Genomic DNA, 19,711 nt, shown 5'->3' with positions numbered 1-19,711 from the left:
TATATTAAAGAGTATGTGGAAACTTACTCTCTTGTTCTTAGAAGTAAGTGCCCCAAGTAATTAGGATTCCTTACAACTCTAAAATAAAAGGTTATTATTTCTTACAAAACTGAATTAGTACAGTCATATCAATCATTGATCATTTGCCCAGCATGTTAATACACCTTTCACGTCCTTATTAAGAATACCAAAAGATAAAGTTTAAATTAAAAAGAAGAAATGGAAAACACTCAAATAAATGTTGAGCTTTTGTGCTTGTTTTCTTGGTTTACCAAGAAAAATTATTTTAGTTTGATATCTCTATTAAAATCCAAGGAAGACTGCCAAATTAGTTATGATTGACTGGGAATCCATTGGTACAAGTGTAGAAATAATCCTGACTTAGAAGAACAGTGGAATTGCCAAATACATATCACTTGAATTTGAAGTCTAATACAGCTACAAAGATCGGAGTTCATACCTTAAGAAGTTTTAAAATGTTAATACCAAATTGATTCTCTTTTACTTCAGTATTCGGCAGCTACTCACTGCCATGTCAAAGAGAAGACTGTCAGACTCACAAGAGGGTGAATATTGGTACTTAATTCTTAATATTCCTATGTATGTTCTTAGGTCTTTGAAAGTAAGGAGAGAAGCATAAGCACTGTATTGAGGATTTTATCTATGCCGGTCATTGGACTTCTCTCTTATTTATAAGGGGGAGCAAATTTCTGAGAGTGTACCACCTAAGTAAGCACCGTGTCTCATAGAATTTCGCAAATCACTTGTCCTCTTCTACCATTCCTATTTGTCCGGACATCTAAATGTGAACTAAGAATGAACAGCTGTGTAGGAGGAAAACAAGAAAGATTGACTGTCATGTTCACTTTTCATAATATATGGTCTTTTTACACAAAAGTGCTGTCTTTCCACTGTCTTTTATGGAAAAGCATAAATTATTCAAAGAATTAATACAATACAAGGGAATATAGTTACTTGGATCATATTGGAAACAACGTAAAGTTACTTTCCTGATCAGGAGAATTTTTTTTTTAACTGAACATAATCATGAAATATACATGCATTTTAAATTTTGAGCAGAGATTTCAGTTTATTTTCATTTGTCTTATTTTCAGCTGTGAATATGACAATACACGTCACCATCAGGATAATCATTATTCAGCTTGAGTTTTAAAGGATACACATTTGGGTAATTTTTGAAGTGTATGAAATGTCAAGTTTAAAAGATTTAAATAAATTTACTCTTGATTATTCCTCCAGATAATAATTGTGCAGTTTGGTGGAAAACCTTTCAGTTGTTCAGAACTTTCAATAGAACAGTGGCTATGGTCAATATTCCTAGGAATGGGAACATTACTCTGGGGCCAGGTAAAAAGCTCATCATTTTTTGTTCAAACCTATAAAGTGATTTTTTTTTTCTTTTAAATTTCCAATGTGTATTTTCTTTAATCAATTCTGTTACTTAATTCTAAGTAGTTGCCATTCTGGGTCAAGAAAGGGCATTCAGGGAAATTTTTTTTTTTTTTAATGTAGTATCTGTTCTCATGTTATTATTGTTATGGTTATGCCTATGTAATAAAACACTTCAAATTTCTTACATAGTTAATTTATTTTTTAGAACAAGTTTTACAACAGTTACTAAGAGGATGCATTTTTAACTGCTTAAGATGCTGGTATCTCTGTCTTTTGCTCTATGACCAATTTTTGCATTTTCAGAGAAAATATTTTTACAAAAATACTACGATGTTACACCTGAGACGTTTCATCATTTTATTATGTAATTTAACCCAAAATATAGCTAAGAAAAAAAAAGCTCGAGTTTCAGTTCACTTAGAGAATGTTTCCATGAAAAAATAGTGGTATCTGGATAAATGGGCCACAAAATGACATTTTCAGCTCTTTGGATTGATTGGCTGTAACTATATATGTATAAAATACAATGCATGAAAAATAAGAGAGTTCATGTTTGGTATAGGCAGCTGATATGAAGGCATGTCATTAGTTTAAAAAGATGAGTGGTGTTGGTGTGTGCAGTGTTCATTTTAAGTCCGTTGCCATTACTATAAAAGTAACTGATCGTCTACTAACATTTTCATAAACGAAAGTTAACATATGTTATGATGTGTACCTGGTGTGAGCTAATGCACTGTCATTCTGCAAGTCGGTCTAAGCGAATGTCCAGGTTTTACTGAAACTTAACTCAGTCTTTATGTGCCTTACCTTTTTCTTAATTAAGTTTCTAAGTTCTGAGGTTTCTCTTCTTACTCCTATTGCATGACTCATTAATAGAGATCTTCTTTTAAGTATTGGGATCCGTACTCGGTCCACCTTTCTTTATTGATTACCATTCTGGTTATTTCATAATGTTCCCTCATAGGCAAAATAGAATCCCACAGCCTCCCAGACCATCTGGCTAATTGCAGGAAGAGGAAATTCAGTACAACCAACATACCCAACGGGGATCAGCCCCTGGCTTTGGTTGACATTGTCTATTGATTTTACATGTGTCCTGGTAGAAGGAGCACTGATCTTGGTTGTCAGAAGACCTGTTCCACCTTTGTGAAATGAGCTGGTTGGACTAGAAGGTCTTTAAGCAGTTCTGATCCAGACCACGTGCTTGTTTCTTCCTGATAAGCCTGACTTCCTAAAGGAATGGCTATTAACACTCACAATTTAGTACATATTTATTACTATTTTTTGTCCTCTTCGTGTTTCCTGGGGCATCTGTTCCTGTTTGGTGTCATGATCAATCAGTATTAATCCAGTTTTAAAGAGTTTCATTTTGTTAAAAAAAAAAAAGTGCATTTAATAAACAGAAAAACTATGTTCAGTTTAACCTTGAAGATTTTGGGGGGGATTTTGGTATGTTTTTTCTCATTGAACTCTTTCAGCACTAATGAAAAATAAACTTGTTTTGCATCCAGTTAAGTCCACCTGCCATTTTGGTTTTATTTTAAATAAATTAATGTGAGTTTGAAACCGAGTATGTATTTCAGAGCATGTTTGTGCACTTGACTGTCTTGAATGTCTTTCTTAAAATATGAAAGCTGTAATCAGGTTATTTCCACTCAGGAAAACTTCTTATCATTCCAACTTCAATCTTTTCTGTAGTTAAGAGGAGAACATACTTTGTTGTTGTTGTTCTGTGAAAGAAAGCCTAATGGACAGGATCTCACTGCTTCGTGGTGACAGTAGTGGGCCACACTTGCGACTTCTTACACCTTTTGTATTGCGGTTGGTTGGTTTAATTTCATTCGGTTTTGATTTATTTCTAAGTTCTTTCCCCTGTGTTGTAGCTAATTTCAACAATTCCAACTAGCCGTTTAAAATTCCTAAAAGAAGCTGGTCATGGCACACAAAAGGAAGAAATCCCGGAGGAGGAGCTCGCAGAGGACGTGGAAGAGATTGACCACGCTGAAAGGGAGCTGCGGCGCGGGCAGATCTTGTGGTTCAGAGGTCTGAACAGAATCCAAACGCAGGTATGGGCCTGGTAGAGAGGTAGGAGCCGTGAGGGGAGCTGGGGGCCAAGGGCTCTGGGACCTGGGGAGGAGGTTTGAATGTGCTCCTTAACTTCCTTTCTAGCCTTCCCAACCCACAAAACGTATTCTTGTGAAAAAAATAATACTGGTGCCTGGAATGAGTGAAAATTTTAACTGATGGTGAAGGAATGTGTCTATATGCCCCCTCAGCTCCTTTTTTCCTAGCTTTTTCCCCCCAACTCCATCTCAAAATGCTACTCTTGCGTATTTATCTGCTCTGTAAAAAGTGCCTTTTTCTTTACTTTTTATATGTTGATAGATGGAATGGTCCTTTCTCTTGTTCTCTCTCTCTCTTGCTGAGCAAGCTGTCACAATCTCTGATTCCTTGCAGATGGATGTAGTGAATGCTTTCCAGAGTGGAAGTTCCATTCAGGGAGCTCTAAGGCGGCAACCCTCCATCGCCAGCCAGCATCATGATGTAACAAATATTTCTACCCCTACACATGTAGTGTTTTCCTCTTCTACTGCTTCTACTACTGTGGGGTGTGAGTGTGTGTTCCTAAGTGCATGAAATTAACATTTCCTACTTCACACACCTAACGTTTCTCATTTTCTCCTTAATGTTTGAATTCATCGTGCAGGCTTTTCATAAAGCTTTCTTTTCGTAAAGTGGATTGAGACCTCAGAGTGTTGTCGTTGTTGTTGTTTTATTTCTTAGAGGGTTAGATAGGAGGTGGAACAGTTCAGCCAAAGATGAGCTAGGAAACCTGTGAGCTTGTCTCTCTGCTAACTCTGATAGTTAATACGGGGAATAAAACTGTAGCTTAGAATTTGTGAAACTACTATAAATTTTTGAGTATATGCCTTTAAACATGTTTGTACTGCATGGTTTCCAAAAGCATGTGATTTGAAACTGATCTGTCCGAACCAAGAAATTATATTTTTAAAGCTAAAAATGATTCTAACATTTTTGACTTTTCATCTTGTTTAGTTGGCAAAGTTAAGTTGGTACCATGAAAAAATGATGTCAGTATATGGCCAGTTGTTTGCCTTCTTAGCCTAGATTTTGTGGCCATGCTTTGAATTTATTTACTTACTTAATTGTTTTTGAGACGGGGTCCCTGTATAAACTTCAAAATTCTCTGGTTTTTAATGGTTTTTTTGTTTTTTCATCTATATTATCAGTTTAATTTAAAATTGCATCCTAGATAAGAAATGTTCTGTTAAGTTTTCCAAGGAAGTAGAGAAAGTATACCATTGATTGATTCTTAAATCCCATTACATGTCATAATTTCTGTTAATTGACTAGAATAATACATTTTCTTTCAGGTTTTCAGTAAATGGCAAATTCCCCAAAAGCCTTCTAACCTCTTGTCATCCTCACTGTGCATGGTAGATTCTCAGAATATTGGAGGCACTAACGATACAAAACCCACCCCATCATTCAGCCCATCCCCGAAATCCACTAGAATACTTATGCTTAATCTTGCATTTGGGCATCGGGTCCTCTCCCAGCTAAGGACTAGGAAACATGAGAAAGCTGGAGAGAGGATAAACTGAAGAAGAAAACAATGCTGTTCTAAGGAGGACAGTTTACTCGGTACCTGTTTGTTCGCTGTTTGCATAAGTAATTGTCATTTGTCATTTCTGACAGTGTTGTAAAACAGGCAGAACAGGAACTGTCCCATTTTGCAGGTGTGAAAACTGACTTGGAAGTTTAAAATGACTGGTCCATGGCTAATAAGCAGAGGCAGCATGATGTAGAGCAAAGAATAATCAAGTACTCCTAAGGACAAAACGACTCTGTTCAGCTGGGCAGGATGTTCCATTTACATACGTGGACAGATAGGAATCTTTCTTTTGAAAATTACCCTGCTTCTGCACCTGACCTAAATGAAATGGTGTATGTAAATTGCCTGGCATTATGCCTAGGACAGCTGATGTCAGTTATATCCCTCCCTCCCTGTATCTATGGGTCTCACATCGTTCCTGGCTCTTGAGGGCTTATTACCATTCATTCTTTCATCTCCTACTATTAATTAATGTTTCTGTAGTTGCGATATGTAAACACATACAGAAGGCCTACCGTATGCCAGAGCTGCGCTAGAAGCCCCAGACTTCGCAGTCTCATATAGGAAACAAGCAAGTAGTTGAGGATTTCTACATGGTAATGAAACATGGAATTTTACAATAGAGTCCTTAACCCACTTCGGGAAGTCAGGAAACAGTACCCAAAGGAAGTAACCCAAGCTGACCTTCGATAGAAGTTTACCAGTTGAGGAAAGCGGGCCTTAGTGACAGGTACTAAAAGTAATAAAATGTCAGGTGTTGGCAAGACTGGAGTGGAAAGCAGGGATAGGGCTTCTCTGTGTATCCTGTAAGAAGGATGCAAAATGAGACTTTGTCCTGAAAGACCCCCTCAGAATTTTCTTTTTGAAAAATTTCTAAGTGACAGACAAGTAGAAAGATGAATACCTGAATACCCTTGCTTTATCTGTCTCTATATATTTATATTTATATTATTGTATACATGTTTTCTGTACCTTGAAAGTAAGTGACAAATATCCTGACATTTCCGTCTCTTAATCCTTCATGTACCTCCTAAAACTAAGTCTCCTGTATAATCATACCGTATTATCACATCCAAGAAATTTAACATTGGTATCATTCTGTTGTGTGCAGTCCCTATTTGGATTTCTCCAGTTGCCCCCCAAATGTCCTCTTTTAGAGCGATTTTGATCCGTTTTCTCTGTATGTATGTATGTGTGTATGTTTTGACATTGACTTTTTTTGAAGAAACCAGGCCAGTTGTCTCATCCTGCATTATGGATCTAATTGTTTCCCCATGATTAGCTTCGTCTTAGACTTCCTAGACAGATGTATCTCGTGGGTGCTGTGTGTTCATTTTTATTTCAGCAACATCTTGGATAATTGACTCTTCATGTGGAAGTTGTCACATGACCTTAGGTATGCTCTCTTTACTGTATTTCTGTATAATTGTGTTCCAGACTTTACATTAACTGTCAGATCCACCGAAGGCCCCTCCTGACTCAGAATCTGCAGTTTAACAAGATCCCCAGGTGCTTCGCATGCACATTAAAGTGTGACAAGCCCTGGCATGACATTGATACTTGTGCACTAACACGGTTTTAAGTTTGTACATGTATTAACTCACTAATGACTCTCCCGTAACAACCCTGTAAGGTAGGTACCACTGTTACCTCCCATTTTATAGTTGAGGAAATCGGTTTATCCAGGGTTCCTCAGCTAGCAGGTAGCAGAGCTGGAATTCACACTCAGACCTTTAACCTCTGTCTTCCTCGCTTCACCATGCTACACTCTTCATAGAGCTAAGTGAGCAAGAAGTAAAGCAGCCTCCAGCAGGCAGGGCTTGGTAAATGCAGGAAGATAGCTTTGAGGAGAGATATTTTAATCAGTTTTAATCAGAACTGAGCATATGTTGTGTTGCAAATGGTAGAATTCCCTTCTTAAGGCTGAACAATATTTCCTTGTACGTAGGGACACCTGGGTGTGGCTCAGTCGGTTAAGCATCTGCCTTCAGCTCAGGTTGTGATCCCCAGGGTCCTGAGATCAAGTCCCACATCAGGCTCCATGCTCAGCGGGGAGTCTTCTTCTCCCTCTGTGCTGTACCCCCCTGCTTGTGCACTTGCTCACTCACTCTGATAAATAAATAAATTTTTTTAAAAAAATTCCTTTTATGTATATACGCACATTTTCCTTACCTGGTCATCTCTCAGTTGACACTTAATGTTTCCATATCTTGGCTATTTATAATGCTGCAGGGAATAAAGGAGTGCACGTATCTCTGATTTTATTCCTGTGGATACACTCCCAAAAGCGGGAATCTAAAATAGTGAAACTCCTAGAAATGGAGAGTAGAATGGTGGTTAGGGGTAGAGAGAAATGTGGAAATGTTTATGAAGGGGTACAGAGTTTCAGTTCATGCAAAGACCCATAAGTTCTAGAGATGTAATGTATCTCATGGTGACTCTAGGTAACAATACTGTACTTAACGTACCTGAAATGTGCTAAGAGGACGGAATCCTAATTATTCTTACCACATACACACAAATGGTGACAATGTGTGGTGATGGATTATGTTAATTAGCTTGACTGTCATGAATTTCAATGTGTATATGTATATCAAATCATCAACTTGTACATCTTAGATATATACAATTAAAGAAAAGAAGTGGGCCTAAATAAATGTTACCCTTTAAAAAAAAATACATTCAAATATCATTTGAAGAAATGTGTTAATTTTTTCATCACCATTGTCTTAGAGATGGTTCCGATGTGATGGTCTTTTTTTCTGGAATACCAGTATTCATGATTTCTCTTAACATTATGATAAATGATGTCTTCATTACTAAACAAGATTCATTAGAATCAATGCAAAAGCAAACACTGTGTTTGAATTGATACTGAGTTAGATGCTCAATTCTTTGGATTTTGTCCCTTTTTTTGTTTTGAAAGTTTGTATGACACTAGGTTAATAAGACCTAATGTCAGTGTGTACGACACTGTTTTTGCATTAATTACCCATTAACCTCTCTTCCTCTGTACAGCAAACTTCTATATGGGGGATGAGTTGTTGGGCTGTATGTTTAAGGGCAAAAATACCAAAAAACCTTGTGTTTTTGCAAGATTGTTGACAGAACAACAGCAGGGGTTTTGGGCTTTTTGTTTTAAATCTGTTCTTCTCAGTGAACTCTAGTATATAAAGTGATTTAAGTTTTAATGTGTTACAGAAAAAAACACTAATGTTTTATAGACAAATGGCATATACTCAAATATTTATAGCTGTTTAATGGCATTTTATAGATACTTATTTGGGTTTTGTCTCTATTTTGTAATTAAGGGAATAGCGGGGTAGATGTGAGTTCATTGTGGCATTCAGCTTATACTTGCTTGGCTTTTTCATAGTTGGTGACACCCTAATTCCTAGCATGATGAATAGTAACCCTCTGTGCTTGACTTTAACTTATTTGAATTGTTTTCAAGACTTATATTTTTTTTTATTTTAAAAATCAGCTAAAGCTTGTGTATGATGAAGTTTCTGTTTCGTTTGTTTTTGTTTTCATAGGGAAAATAGTCCTATAAAATGGCTATTAAATTTTTAGCCAGTGACAATGAGATTTTCTCAGTATTACTTTGAATTCTATAACTCTTAATTCTTAGAGTATGTGGTTTTGTTGTTCTGTAGTGTCCTACTAAAATATTCATTTTTTTTACAGTGTATTGCAAGTTCCACTGCATTACATGCAAATATGATTCACTCATACCTAGCTGTTTGTGGATTCAGACTCATGAATGAACCACTTTTAAATTAAGCGAATAGTATACTGACATCTTTCTGTGTTTTCTGATGTTTACAGATTCGAGTGGTGAATGCATTTCGTAGTTCTTTATATGAAGGGTTAGAAAAACCGGAATCAAGAAGTTCGATTCACAACTTTATGACACATCCTGAGTTTAGGATAGAAGATTCAGAGCCTCATATCCCCCTTATCGATGACACTGATGCCGAAGATGACGCTCCTACAAAACGTAACTCCAGTCCTCCACCCTCTCCCAACAAAAATAACAATGCTGTTGACAGCGGGATTCACCTTACAATAGAAATGAACAAGTCTGCTACCTCTTCATCCCCAGGAAGCCCACTACATAGTTTGGAAACATCGCTCTGATTGTAAGCCGAATGTTAACACACTAGCTGCATTGTAAAGAAACAAATTGAAACTGGGTCTTTTCACATATTGTGATGGACAAGATCGTATTCTTGTCTTTGGACTTCAACAGAAGACACACTTGTACGAATGTAGATTTATTTTTTTAAAAAAAAAAAAGCAAAGCTTTCTGCCAGACTGAGGGTGCTTTTTGGGGGGTGGGAGAAACGAACTGACAGATAAACAGTAACTCAGCGTATGCTGCTGACCTGTGGATCATCAGTATCACCCAAGAATGGTCCTGACCAGTGTATTAGCAGACCTTTAGTTTATTTCAGTCCTTGATGGGAGAGGGGAGGGGGGAGAGGAGCACAGCTGGGCGAGCAAGCAAAGAGCCCTGGATCATTGAATTGATACTTTAATTTCTGCTGTTGGCTGTTAATAATTTCGATTATTTATGTTTATAAATGATACAGATCTGTTTACAAGGTTTGTAGATACTTATTTTGTTCCTGTTCATAGATGGGAAGCTTCCTTATAACTGATGCAGAGAAAAATTAGTCCTTCAAATACTGCTGTATTTTCAGGAAAACAAAAAAAAGGGGTGTTTCTATTGAAACTGTACTAAATTTTTGCCTACAATTTACCTTGTTAAATACTGTAGATAAATTGCTAAGACTCATAGCCAAATAGATAACACTAATGCTTTGTTTAAAAAAAAAACAAAAAAAAAAAAAAAACAAAACAAAACAAAAAAAAAACATGAGCAGTGGTGTTTAATGAAGTTATGGCATCTGTCCTAATTAGTTTCTTAAATACATTTACTACTTAATGGTTTTGAAACAACTGTTTAATTTTTAAAATTTTTGAAAACTTGCTAATAACCTTTGTTCAGAATTTAGTAGACTGTTTAATGTGGGACATCAGCTACATAATGAAAGATGCTTGAAATGCTTTTGTTATTTCAGGCAAATCAAATTAAATCAAACTATCAAACTACAAGAGAACCTTAGTCCTTTTTGTTTTTGTCTAAACATGTTAGCTCAGTGATGTCTTGGTGAACTGTGAGTGAACTGTATTGATTTTTCTAATAAATCCTTAGAAACCTTCATACAGCATGAGGGCTGTTGGCATTTTGAAAAAGGTTAACAGGTAGAAGCATACATGTTTTCCTTTTGTTTTTGAAACTTGTTTGTAAACATAAATATGCCCTTTTATTAAATAAATACATGGCAATTTTTTAAAAAGAAAAAAGAAATTTCAGCTTCTTTACTTAATTCTGCATATATGGTGCATCAGTCTGTTCTCTTTATCCACAATTGGAATCAATTTCAAGATGGTAACAGCCCCATGAAATACCACTTTAATTCCCCTGGTGGTAAATCTAATAGAATCACATTAAGAAAATCATTGCAATTTCACTGTTTGACGTACTCTTCATAGAATTTGGTTTATCTAAAATAGTCTCATGGTCTAAAAATAATAATAATAATAATAATAATGATCACCATCATCTTTGATACATCTATTTTAATTTGTAAGTGGCCAAATAACAAATTAGGTAAAATGAGATTATATGGAAAGGTGGAAACGGTCCTAAAATATGTATATTTAGATATAGTAATTCACCATGTGCTTTCGGAATGCCCATCTCTAAGCCAATTGGGTTAAGTCTTTGTTTCTTTCTTTCGTCTGACTTCTCCCCTTTTTTGCCTCTGTCTTTACCTTTTAGGAACTGGCATTGTGTTAGGGCCCAGATTTCACCAGGAATACAGTCCTCAGGCTGACATAAAGTTTATGAGGACTACGACATCTGAGCATGCTGACTGAGCAAAGAATGTTTAGTTGATGGTGCTTGATATTTTTGGTGGGCGGGGGAAAATCTGTTTCTCTCCATCAGTCCTTTGCAGTAATCCTCTGCAAGTCTTAGAAACGCATTGGCTCTGCCAGCAGTTTGTACATTTATTCATCAGGTATCTATAGCAAACCATACTGTAAAAAGAGGTAGCATGATATGCGGAAACGCATACGGGACTAGGAGTCACCACCTGGCTTCTGGTCTCGGTTTTGCCATTAACGTGCTGCATGACCTTGGGAAAATCATTTACCCGAAATGAGGGTGGTGGACTAGACTATCTTGAAGAACCCTTTCAACTCTAGAAATTGACCCTAGCAACTAGAGAAGCCTACAAGGCATAGGGAATAGAGAAAAGGGAAATGTTTTCAGTTTTCTTTTTTATTTTGGTGATGCTTAAATATGAATGTAATTTCCAAAAGATTTAGACGTGCATGTGCTTTGGAGGATTTGTATCGAGCTTTTACAGTATTCATTTTTCAACTCAAGGCAATGGCTTTTTACACCAACTCTAATCCATAAACGGGTCTTACGACATCCATGAAGTAGTAGCAAGACATGCTTAGTGTGTATTTCTCCCTTTGAGACACTATAATTTCTACCAGAAATTTCCAGAGCATTATGTAAGTAGAAAAAAATGCAAGCAAGCTGTTAAAGATCTTGGATCCCATTATATAGTATGTATAGCTGAAATCAGCATCTGTAATTCAATCACTTTTTCTCTTTTATCCTCTAACCAAAAAATTGTTTAATTTTGCATCCCAAATGTTTTTAATCTTTGTATATTTTTTAAAAATCCTTTTCTCCTCATCATTGCCTTTTTTGTGGTTGTAAATAGACTTACTTGCACTTTGAAGATGAGTTACTCCTTGTCATCTTACAAATATGTGATATGGTAGTTTTCATAACAGATGTCAGTTTTGAACCAAGAAATGGTGATTTGTTTATAAGAAAAAAAAAAACTGGCTTCATTTCTGTGAAATTGCTCTTTGAAAATTTCTTTTTACACGTGTAAGCCAACTGAGATACCGTGATGGTGTTGATTTCTTTCGATGATGCTTACCATCTATTTTAGCCACTGAGCCTTTTATTATTTGTCTATTTGTAAAGTTTATTTGTCTTAACTCATTTAATAAATATACTGTTTATCTGTTTCTGAATGGGGACTGAACTTTTTGAATATTGAAACTGATCAGAACATCATATTTTGGAATTACTTTTTTCTACTTGAAATTTTAAAAATCAGGTGGATGACAATTCTATAATGTACTTGAAATGTTATGGCTGTATTATAGTGAATCGGTGTCCTAATATGCATGATCTTGCCCCTAGACCTAAAGTGGGTATATTGTCCTCCCTTTCTTACCCATAGTCTTTGATCTGTACAGCAACCTAGATCATTTCTACAGTCTTATGAGCATGTAATGTTTTGGTCTTAGAAAAGATTCGTTTTTCACAATAACTGTTAGAGCTTCTTTTTTTTTTTTTTTCCTTCATTAAATGATCCAGACCTGTCAATAGCAATTATCTGAACTCTGTGGTAACAAAATTAATCAAATTACCCTTAGTTGGTTTTTATAATAAATTATTAACATAAATTAGCAACTTTGTTGAAATACTGACTGAATTTAAGTGACTATGAATACCATATTTTTCCACTTAGCAAAAATTATTAGTAAATTATCAAGTCTGTGTAAGTACCACATATATGACATGAGAGATGTTTTCCATTTTATCAAGTGGAGTTTATATATGTATTATGTATTAGGATTAAATTTTGAATGAAGCTCCCTTTGTAAAATTAACTGCATAAGAGTTTCTGTAAGACTTTATTCATTGCCATTTTTCCTTCCCCATGTGTTTAGAGAACTGTCCTATCACAGCTGCTGCTTTCTTCCAACCTCTACCACCGTCCAGACTCTGTTTCTCAAACCCTGTATCAGCCTTTATGTTTTCAAAACACGGTGTTGCCTCCATATACCAAAAATAAAAAAGATTCTTTTATTAGCATAATTAATGCCACCTAACTAAAAGTAATCTTTGAAACATTCTTAAAAAATAATCTTTCTTACAAAGAATAATCATTTTAATAATACCATAAAGAGTGTTTCATGCAGGAAGGGAAGTTTTGACTGTATTCCTGTATTTCTCTCATCAGTACGTGTCAAAAAGGAAATTGTCTTTATCCTTATAATGTAATTTCCTTTTCACCAGACTGATAATTTTGTACCTTAGACTCTCAATTGGGTGTTTACTTTTCATGTTTTTTGTCTTAACTACTTTAACATTTTCCCTTTTTGTTAGAAAAACACTTCAGCCTACAGATGTTACACTAGATGTAGGCATATCTAATCTGTATTCTCTGAATTCAAAGTATATCATTATTGAGCTGTATATTAATAGTTCCAAACTGGAAATTAAAGTAAGAAATGTGCATATATTCTTATACAGTCTTTGACACAGCTTTCTTAACCACTGTATCCTAGGAAGACTGGTTCCAGAATCAGTAACCCAAGTCCCAGTGTGGGTTCCCTGCAGGAAGACCCTGAGATTCTCTTAATTTAAGGCAAAGTTGCAAGGACTGCATACTATCCAACATTAAGTGTAAGCACTGATACTTTTCTTAGGCGCTAAGAGGAATATTGTCACAATAAATTACTACTTACAAATTACTTGATACATGCTAACCGCTTTGTGGAGATTATGTGAATAGCCCCGTGTGCTGCTGCTGCCATTTTCTGTACAGGAAACCAGGCTTAAGGAGTTTAAATAGCTTGCTCTGTCTGGGTCCCATGACAAGCTGGGGATTCACACTGACCGCAGACCTCAAGAGCCCAGGCTGGTAGCTACCGGTCTTTTCTGCAGTCTGAGCCCCTTGCCATCCTTAGTCAGGGCCCCGTACCTGAAAATCTCTGCTTGCTTTTAAGCCTCCTTCATTGTGCTTTTCTGATAGCACATGCTTCAGAGAGAATCTGAAGAATCTTCATGAGCTTCCTGGAGGACAGCTCAACCAGTGACTGAGGCAGAGGGTCCCCGACTAAACTGTGTAACCCCGGCTTTCCTGAGACCTCCCGCACCTGAAGTGTCTCGGTTAAACTCACGAGAAGGGTGTTTTTACTAGCATACTTGAATAGAGAATTCTGTGGTTCATTAGTCTTAAAATAGATATATATTTATTCTAAGTTCCATAGATAACCTATTAATTCAACAGGCCGTTACTTTATTTCCTAAATAATTTGGAATGAAAATCAATTTATCACAGGATATAATCTGCATTTTTCTTGAAAATTGTGAAAGAATAGGACCTATGTAGTTTTGGGTTTTTTGAAAAACTAGTTTGTCCTTTTTAAATGTGCAGTAAAAATTGCAGCCAGTATTTCACTACCGTTTTAGTACAGTTTTACATCAATGATGTTTATGGTTTATGAATAGTCAACTGCTTCCCTTATAGTCTTAAAAATGAGATGCTTGCTGACCTGTATAATCTTTAAGGTAAAATGCGCCTTAGTGAATGAAGATAAAGTATATTAAAGCAATCTTTTTCTTTAAGACTACTTTCGAGATCATAAATATTTAGTCTAAGTCATACCTTCACGAATAGCTTGAGAATGAGTGTAAAAAAGTTAGAATGAGACCTTAGGGAGAACTGTGATATCTGAGGTTAGCAATTCAAGTAAAGATGCTTCTTACTGATCTAGTATTTGAACTCTTTGAACCCGTAAGCCTGCTCCTTCCTTTCACTTCAGACCTCTGAGAGGGGTAAGTGTGTACCAACTAAAATTTTTAATCTTTCACTTTCTAGCTGCAGCAGACTTAGACTGGGTAGTAATAGTTCACAACCTCGGAAGTGTGATGGGATAAGGGGGAACAGTAACAGGTGTAGCCACACCAAGTTTCTGGAGTCTGAAGACTCCTACCAACGCTACCTTAGGGTTCCCCTTTGTCCTGTACTCAAAATGACTGAACTGCCAACTGCTTTCATGCCTTTTACTTGCCATCTCTTGTCCTCCATTGATTCGTTCAACAAATACTTGATACCTGGCCTGGGGCATTCATACTGTTCTGGACTCAGGAGAACCAAGCACTGTCCTCAGGGAGTGTATGTTCTAGTAAGATGGAGACCTCGGTCACCTGGTGGAGGGGACGATGCTATGTTATTTAGTGTGGTCAGGGAGGTTCTCAGATAAGGTGACTTTTCAGCAGAGGCATGATAGAAGTGAAGGAGCCAGCTGCTTGGTTGTCTGGAAGAATCCAGAGAGAGGTTCCTGTAAATAATGCTTAGCAAGTTTGAGGGACATTAAGGAGGCTACTGTAGTTGGGAGAGTAGTGAACCAGCAGGAGACTAGTAGGAGACAAGCTTAACTCTGGCTTTTATGCTGAGTGAAACGGGAAGCCAGTGGAGAACTTTGAACAGAGCAGCAACATAATCTGACCTCTGAAAGCATCATGGGCTGCTCTGGAGAGACAGAGAAATTGGAAGTTAGGAAACCAGTTAGGAAGCTAACCTTTTCTGACTCATTTCGTTAGGATTTAGTTTCTTCTGCTTTCTCAGTAACCCTTTTTTAAAGAGCCTTTGGACCCCTTGATCTGTTTTAACTTCATGCTAGTCCTGCTCTTTGAGAGGACACAAGACTGACATTTTTATAGTCAACCCTGAAAAACCTACCTACTCTCATTTGCTTCAGGCTATATGCAGTTTCCCACAGGGATCACAATAGCCTCTGTGTTTGCTCTGTTACTCAGCGACATGGTCCCAAACAGAAGATGGCCATTTGTCAGCTGTGGGTCTCTAGGATTATAGTTGGCACTCTAAATTTTCCTTACTTTTAAAAGGTCTCTATACCGCCTAACTTCTTTATACTAATTGGTATGATTGCTGGTCTCGTGATTTCCTTCATCACCTTCCAGTCTTTGAGCTAATTCCCTTCACTCATTCCATCCTAATCAAGGCACTCAAGCTGGCCCCCTCTTTCCTGTTCTGTCATTGTGGTTTGCCTCCTGGCGTTTCACTACCTTGGTACCCAGATCTGAATCACCATTAACTTCCTATCTGTCAGAGGGCTCACAGACCCGCTGGTGGCCGAAATCCACACGCATTTCCCGGCTTTCCTCACTGATGTTCAGACCTTTAATTTGTCTCTCGTTCTCTTCAGGGTCATTCTTCATTGCATTTATTCTAACCCTTAGCATTTTTCTCAGAACCAGCATTCACGAGCTGGTTTGTCTGACTCTGTCAAACACAGCTTTTCCATTCTACCTCTCACAGTCATTCCTGTGGGGTTTTTTTCACATATTTTATAGGGGACACCTGCCTGTCCTAGTGCTTTTCTTGCTGGTTTTGGGTCCCAAAGAACAAGAGATTACATCTCTTTGCACTAACTATTGCCTTAGCCCCTACTTGACTAATAATTTTTATCATCTAGTTTATTCTTAACCCTTCCCGGCAGTGATTTCCTTTCCTTCTGCCCCTTATGGAAACCGCTATTTCACAACAAAACCAAAAGACATAAATAGGACACTCTGCCAACCACCCTTGGCCTCACTTTGCACTTTATACTACCTATTAACACACAACAATGTACATTTAATCAGTCATTCAACCAATTAGGGATCACTAATCAAGTGTTCTTCACCTGGAGTGCCTGACTGGTACAGTCGGTAGGGTGACTCGATCTCAGGGTCATGAGTTCAAGCCCCACATTAGGCGTGGAGTCTACTTAAAAAAAGTTCTTTACACACAAATACTTCAGATCTAGATGTCCCATTGAAATGCCTACTATCTCTCCTACTTTGCTATACATAGTTTTTCCTTCTTGCAAGTGCTTTTTTTATAGGTTTTTTTTTTTGTTTTTGTTTGGTTTTGTCTTTTCTTTTTCACTCTTGCTGTCCTAGTCTATTGCTCTTTACCTCAGATGCACAGCATACACTTCGGTTTCTCAGTGGTTCTCTCTACATCCCTACCTTCCGCCTCCCCCATCGCCAACACATAATCCAAGCCTTCCCCAAATCACCACTTGCCCACATCATCCCTCCCCTCCTCAAAAAATAGATGAGTAAATAAACTTTTAAATGGCTTTTTATTTGCTTCTTAACAACTCTTCGGCCTCATGTAGTTGTCCCCTGCCCCTCCCTCTGCTATGGCCATGTTGTCTGTGTTCTTCCCTCACCTGGAAATGCCTCCTTGAAGCCCACCTTCTTCCTGGCCCCTCTTGTCTTTCTCCCTCTTCCCAGTGCACGTGCCATGCAGGCTCCCTCAACACAACTGACATGCAAGGGGGAAATGGTGACGTGGCTTATTTTCAGAGGAAAATTGCCTGGCCGGGACCAAGGGCTGAGGTTCAAACAGTGGGTCTCTCTTTAGGTAGGGGCAGTATTATATCCAACAGCATTTGCCTAGGAGTCAGCAGACCTGGGTTCTGGTCCCAACTATGCCCTGTACCAGTTTTTAATACTTCAAAACTTCATTTTCCCAACAGGATTGTATTACAATTCCTGCCCAGCTTTGGGTGTTCAGGTGAGCTTGGAAACGTAAAAGCACTTTACCAATTATAAAGGGCAATGCAAAATGGTACTATTCACTCAATAACAACAGAAACAATCCCAGGAAAATCCGTTCCTGCTTCCCCCCCCCCTCCAAAACTGATTTAAGTAGACATTTTCCAAGTCGAAAGGACCCTTAAGCCCCAGCTGATTTGTAAATACCCAAGGTTTTATGAAGATTACCCTGGAGGGTCATCTCATTAGCAGTAAGTGTTTGCTTCTGTTTCCTTTCTGACCCTGTGTTTTTAGTCAGTAGAAACATTTTCCCTTTTAAAGAGAAGGTTCTTGCTTATCTCTTGCACATCTGGGAAGCGGAGACCAGATGAGTGAGCTAGTAGTGACAGGCACTCGGGTTCTTTAAACTACTTATCATTCAGCTGAACGCACTAGATGCTCCGAAGGTGAGGACTATTACCTAGGTTTTATTTATTTATTTATTTATTTATTTATTTATTTATTTATTTGACAGAGATCACGTACATGTAGGCAGAGGCAGGTGGGGGGGGGGTTCGGGGAGCAGGCTCCCCGCTGAGCAGAGAGCCCTATGTGGTGCTCGATCCCAGGACCCTGAGATCATGACCTGAGCCAAAGGCAGAGGCTTTAACCCAATGAGCCTCCCAGGTGCCCCTATTACCTTTTAATTGCTTTTTTTGTTCCTGGTCATATCTATATCCCCAGATTGGACCATAGGATAAATGCTCATTTCCCAAACGGCCACACACTGGGGTCACCTGAGGAGCTTTATTTAAAACACACAAACTCCAGACTCTACCCCGAGGTGGTGTGGGCAAGAATGTGGCCAGCCATAGGGATTTTTTTTTTTTTTAAACTTCCCAGATGATTCTAACATGCAGCCCAAGTTTGGGAACTACTGATTAAGCAGAGGGAAGCATTGAGAACTATGATGCTAAAATGCAAGTAGTTAATGAAAAACATAATAGTTTTGTAAATTGGCCTACTAAGATGATGGTCAGTACCAGAGTCTGTTTACTTGGACTTCAAAAATCAGGTTGTTTCTAATATTTTGAAAATCAACATTAAAAAGAGTGTATAGCTTGGGGCGCCTGGGTGGCTCAGTGGGTTAAAGCCTCTGCCTTCGGCTCAGGTCATGATCCCAGGGTCCTGGGATCGAGCCCTGCATCGGGCTCCCTGCTCGGCGGGGAGCCTGCTTCCTCCTCTCTCTCTGCCTGCCTCTCTGCCTACTTGTGATCTCTGTCTGTCAAATAAATAAATAAAATCTTTAAAAAAAAAAAAAAGTGTATAGCTTATATTCAATTTAGTTTTTTAAACTTACTTTGATTAAAAACTAAAAATGTATATTTTTGGAAATGTGCTTTAAAGAAACCTCTTTATCTCATTATTTGAAAAACAAATTGTAACATTCTATTATAAGCTAATTGGTTTTGTGAAAGCAAAATGAAAGGATTTCAAAATATTAGGTCTTATTGCTTACCTGTTTTGAAATTCCTAGTCTATACTTGTAGATAGTCTCAAAATCAAGCAATATGTCATTTTAAAGTGTATTTCTAGCACTTTACGCTTTCTGTTTACATATTTGAAAATAAACAGCATGTATCACATGACAGGCAAATGTCATTTATGATGAATATTAAATTATAGTATAATATCTAGGAGTATGCCTTTTTAAGATTTTAACTAAAATCACCTTATATCTGGAAAAAAATAATTGTTTTTTTCTATTTCTAAGAACAATTTCTAAGTTAAATTAGTCAAAAAATTTTGCCTCCAACCATCGTTTAGTTAATCCCTAAAAGATCCTGTAACATTACCCACTTGGTGGTCTGTTCCTGTGCTTGAATATTTCCAGCATTAGGTACAATGCATACATTAATATTGATTGAGCCTCTCTTCAGGGTCACTCACTTTCATGTTTACCTCAGTAAATCACTACAACTCTATTCCCCCTTTTATAAGAAAGAGGTTAAGAAACTCGTCAATGGCCACAAAGTTACTTGGCATCATCTGGGTTTTGAATCTGGAACTGCTTGACAACGAGGCACAAACCACTACATGCGACCGTAAAGCCTCTTCAGCATGGTCCAGGCACTCCAGGTGTCAAGGAATTAGGATCATCTCATGCCAGTTCTTCATGGAGGTCTTCAGATGCCTCAAAGCAGCTTGCGTGT

At 37.5% G+C, this 19,711-nt stretch overlaps 1 protein-coding gene across 7 annotated transcripts in view; it reads left to right on the top strand.

Moving 5' to 3' along the window:
* ATP2B1 (ATPase plasma membrane Ca2+ transporting 1) overlaps positions 1 to 9,349 on the top strand; it is a 122,989-nt gene extending 113,640 nt beyond the window's left edge. For 2 of the 7 annotated variants that reach the window (XM_032874195.1, XM_032874196.1), the window contains exons 19-22: positions 1,261 to 1,368; positions 3,297 to 3,479; positions 3,871 to 3,957; positions 8,879 to 9,349. In XM_032874195.1, coding sequence (XP_032730086.1) covers positions 1,261 to 1,368; positions 3,297 to 3,479; positions 3,871 to 3,957; positions 8,879 to 9,190 — 690 coding nt within the window. In that variant the 3' untranslated portion in view covers positions 9,191 to 9,349. The other 5 variants (XM_032874201.1, XM_032874198.1, XM_032874199.1 and 2 more) reach the window with 5 other exon arrangements.
* Positions 9,350 to 19,711: the final 10,362 nt, after the last annotated feature.

Source organism: Lontra canadensis, unplaced genomic scaffold, assembly GCF_010015895.1.
Source record: "Lontra canadensis isolate GAN:19392208 unplaced genomic scaffold, GSC_riverotter_1.0 scaffold52, whole genome shotgun sequence".
Lineage (NCBI taxonomy): Eukaryota > Metazoa > Chordata > Mammalia > Carnivora > Mustelidae > Lontra > Lontra canadensis.
Note: the sequence above shows the minus strand (reverse complement) of the source record. Positions and strands in the feature narration are given on the sequence as shown.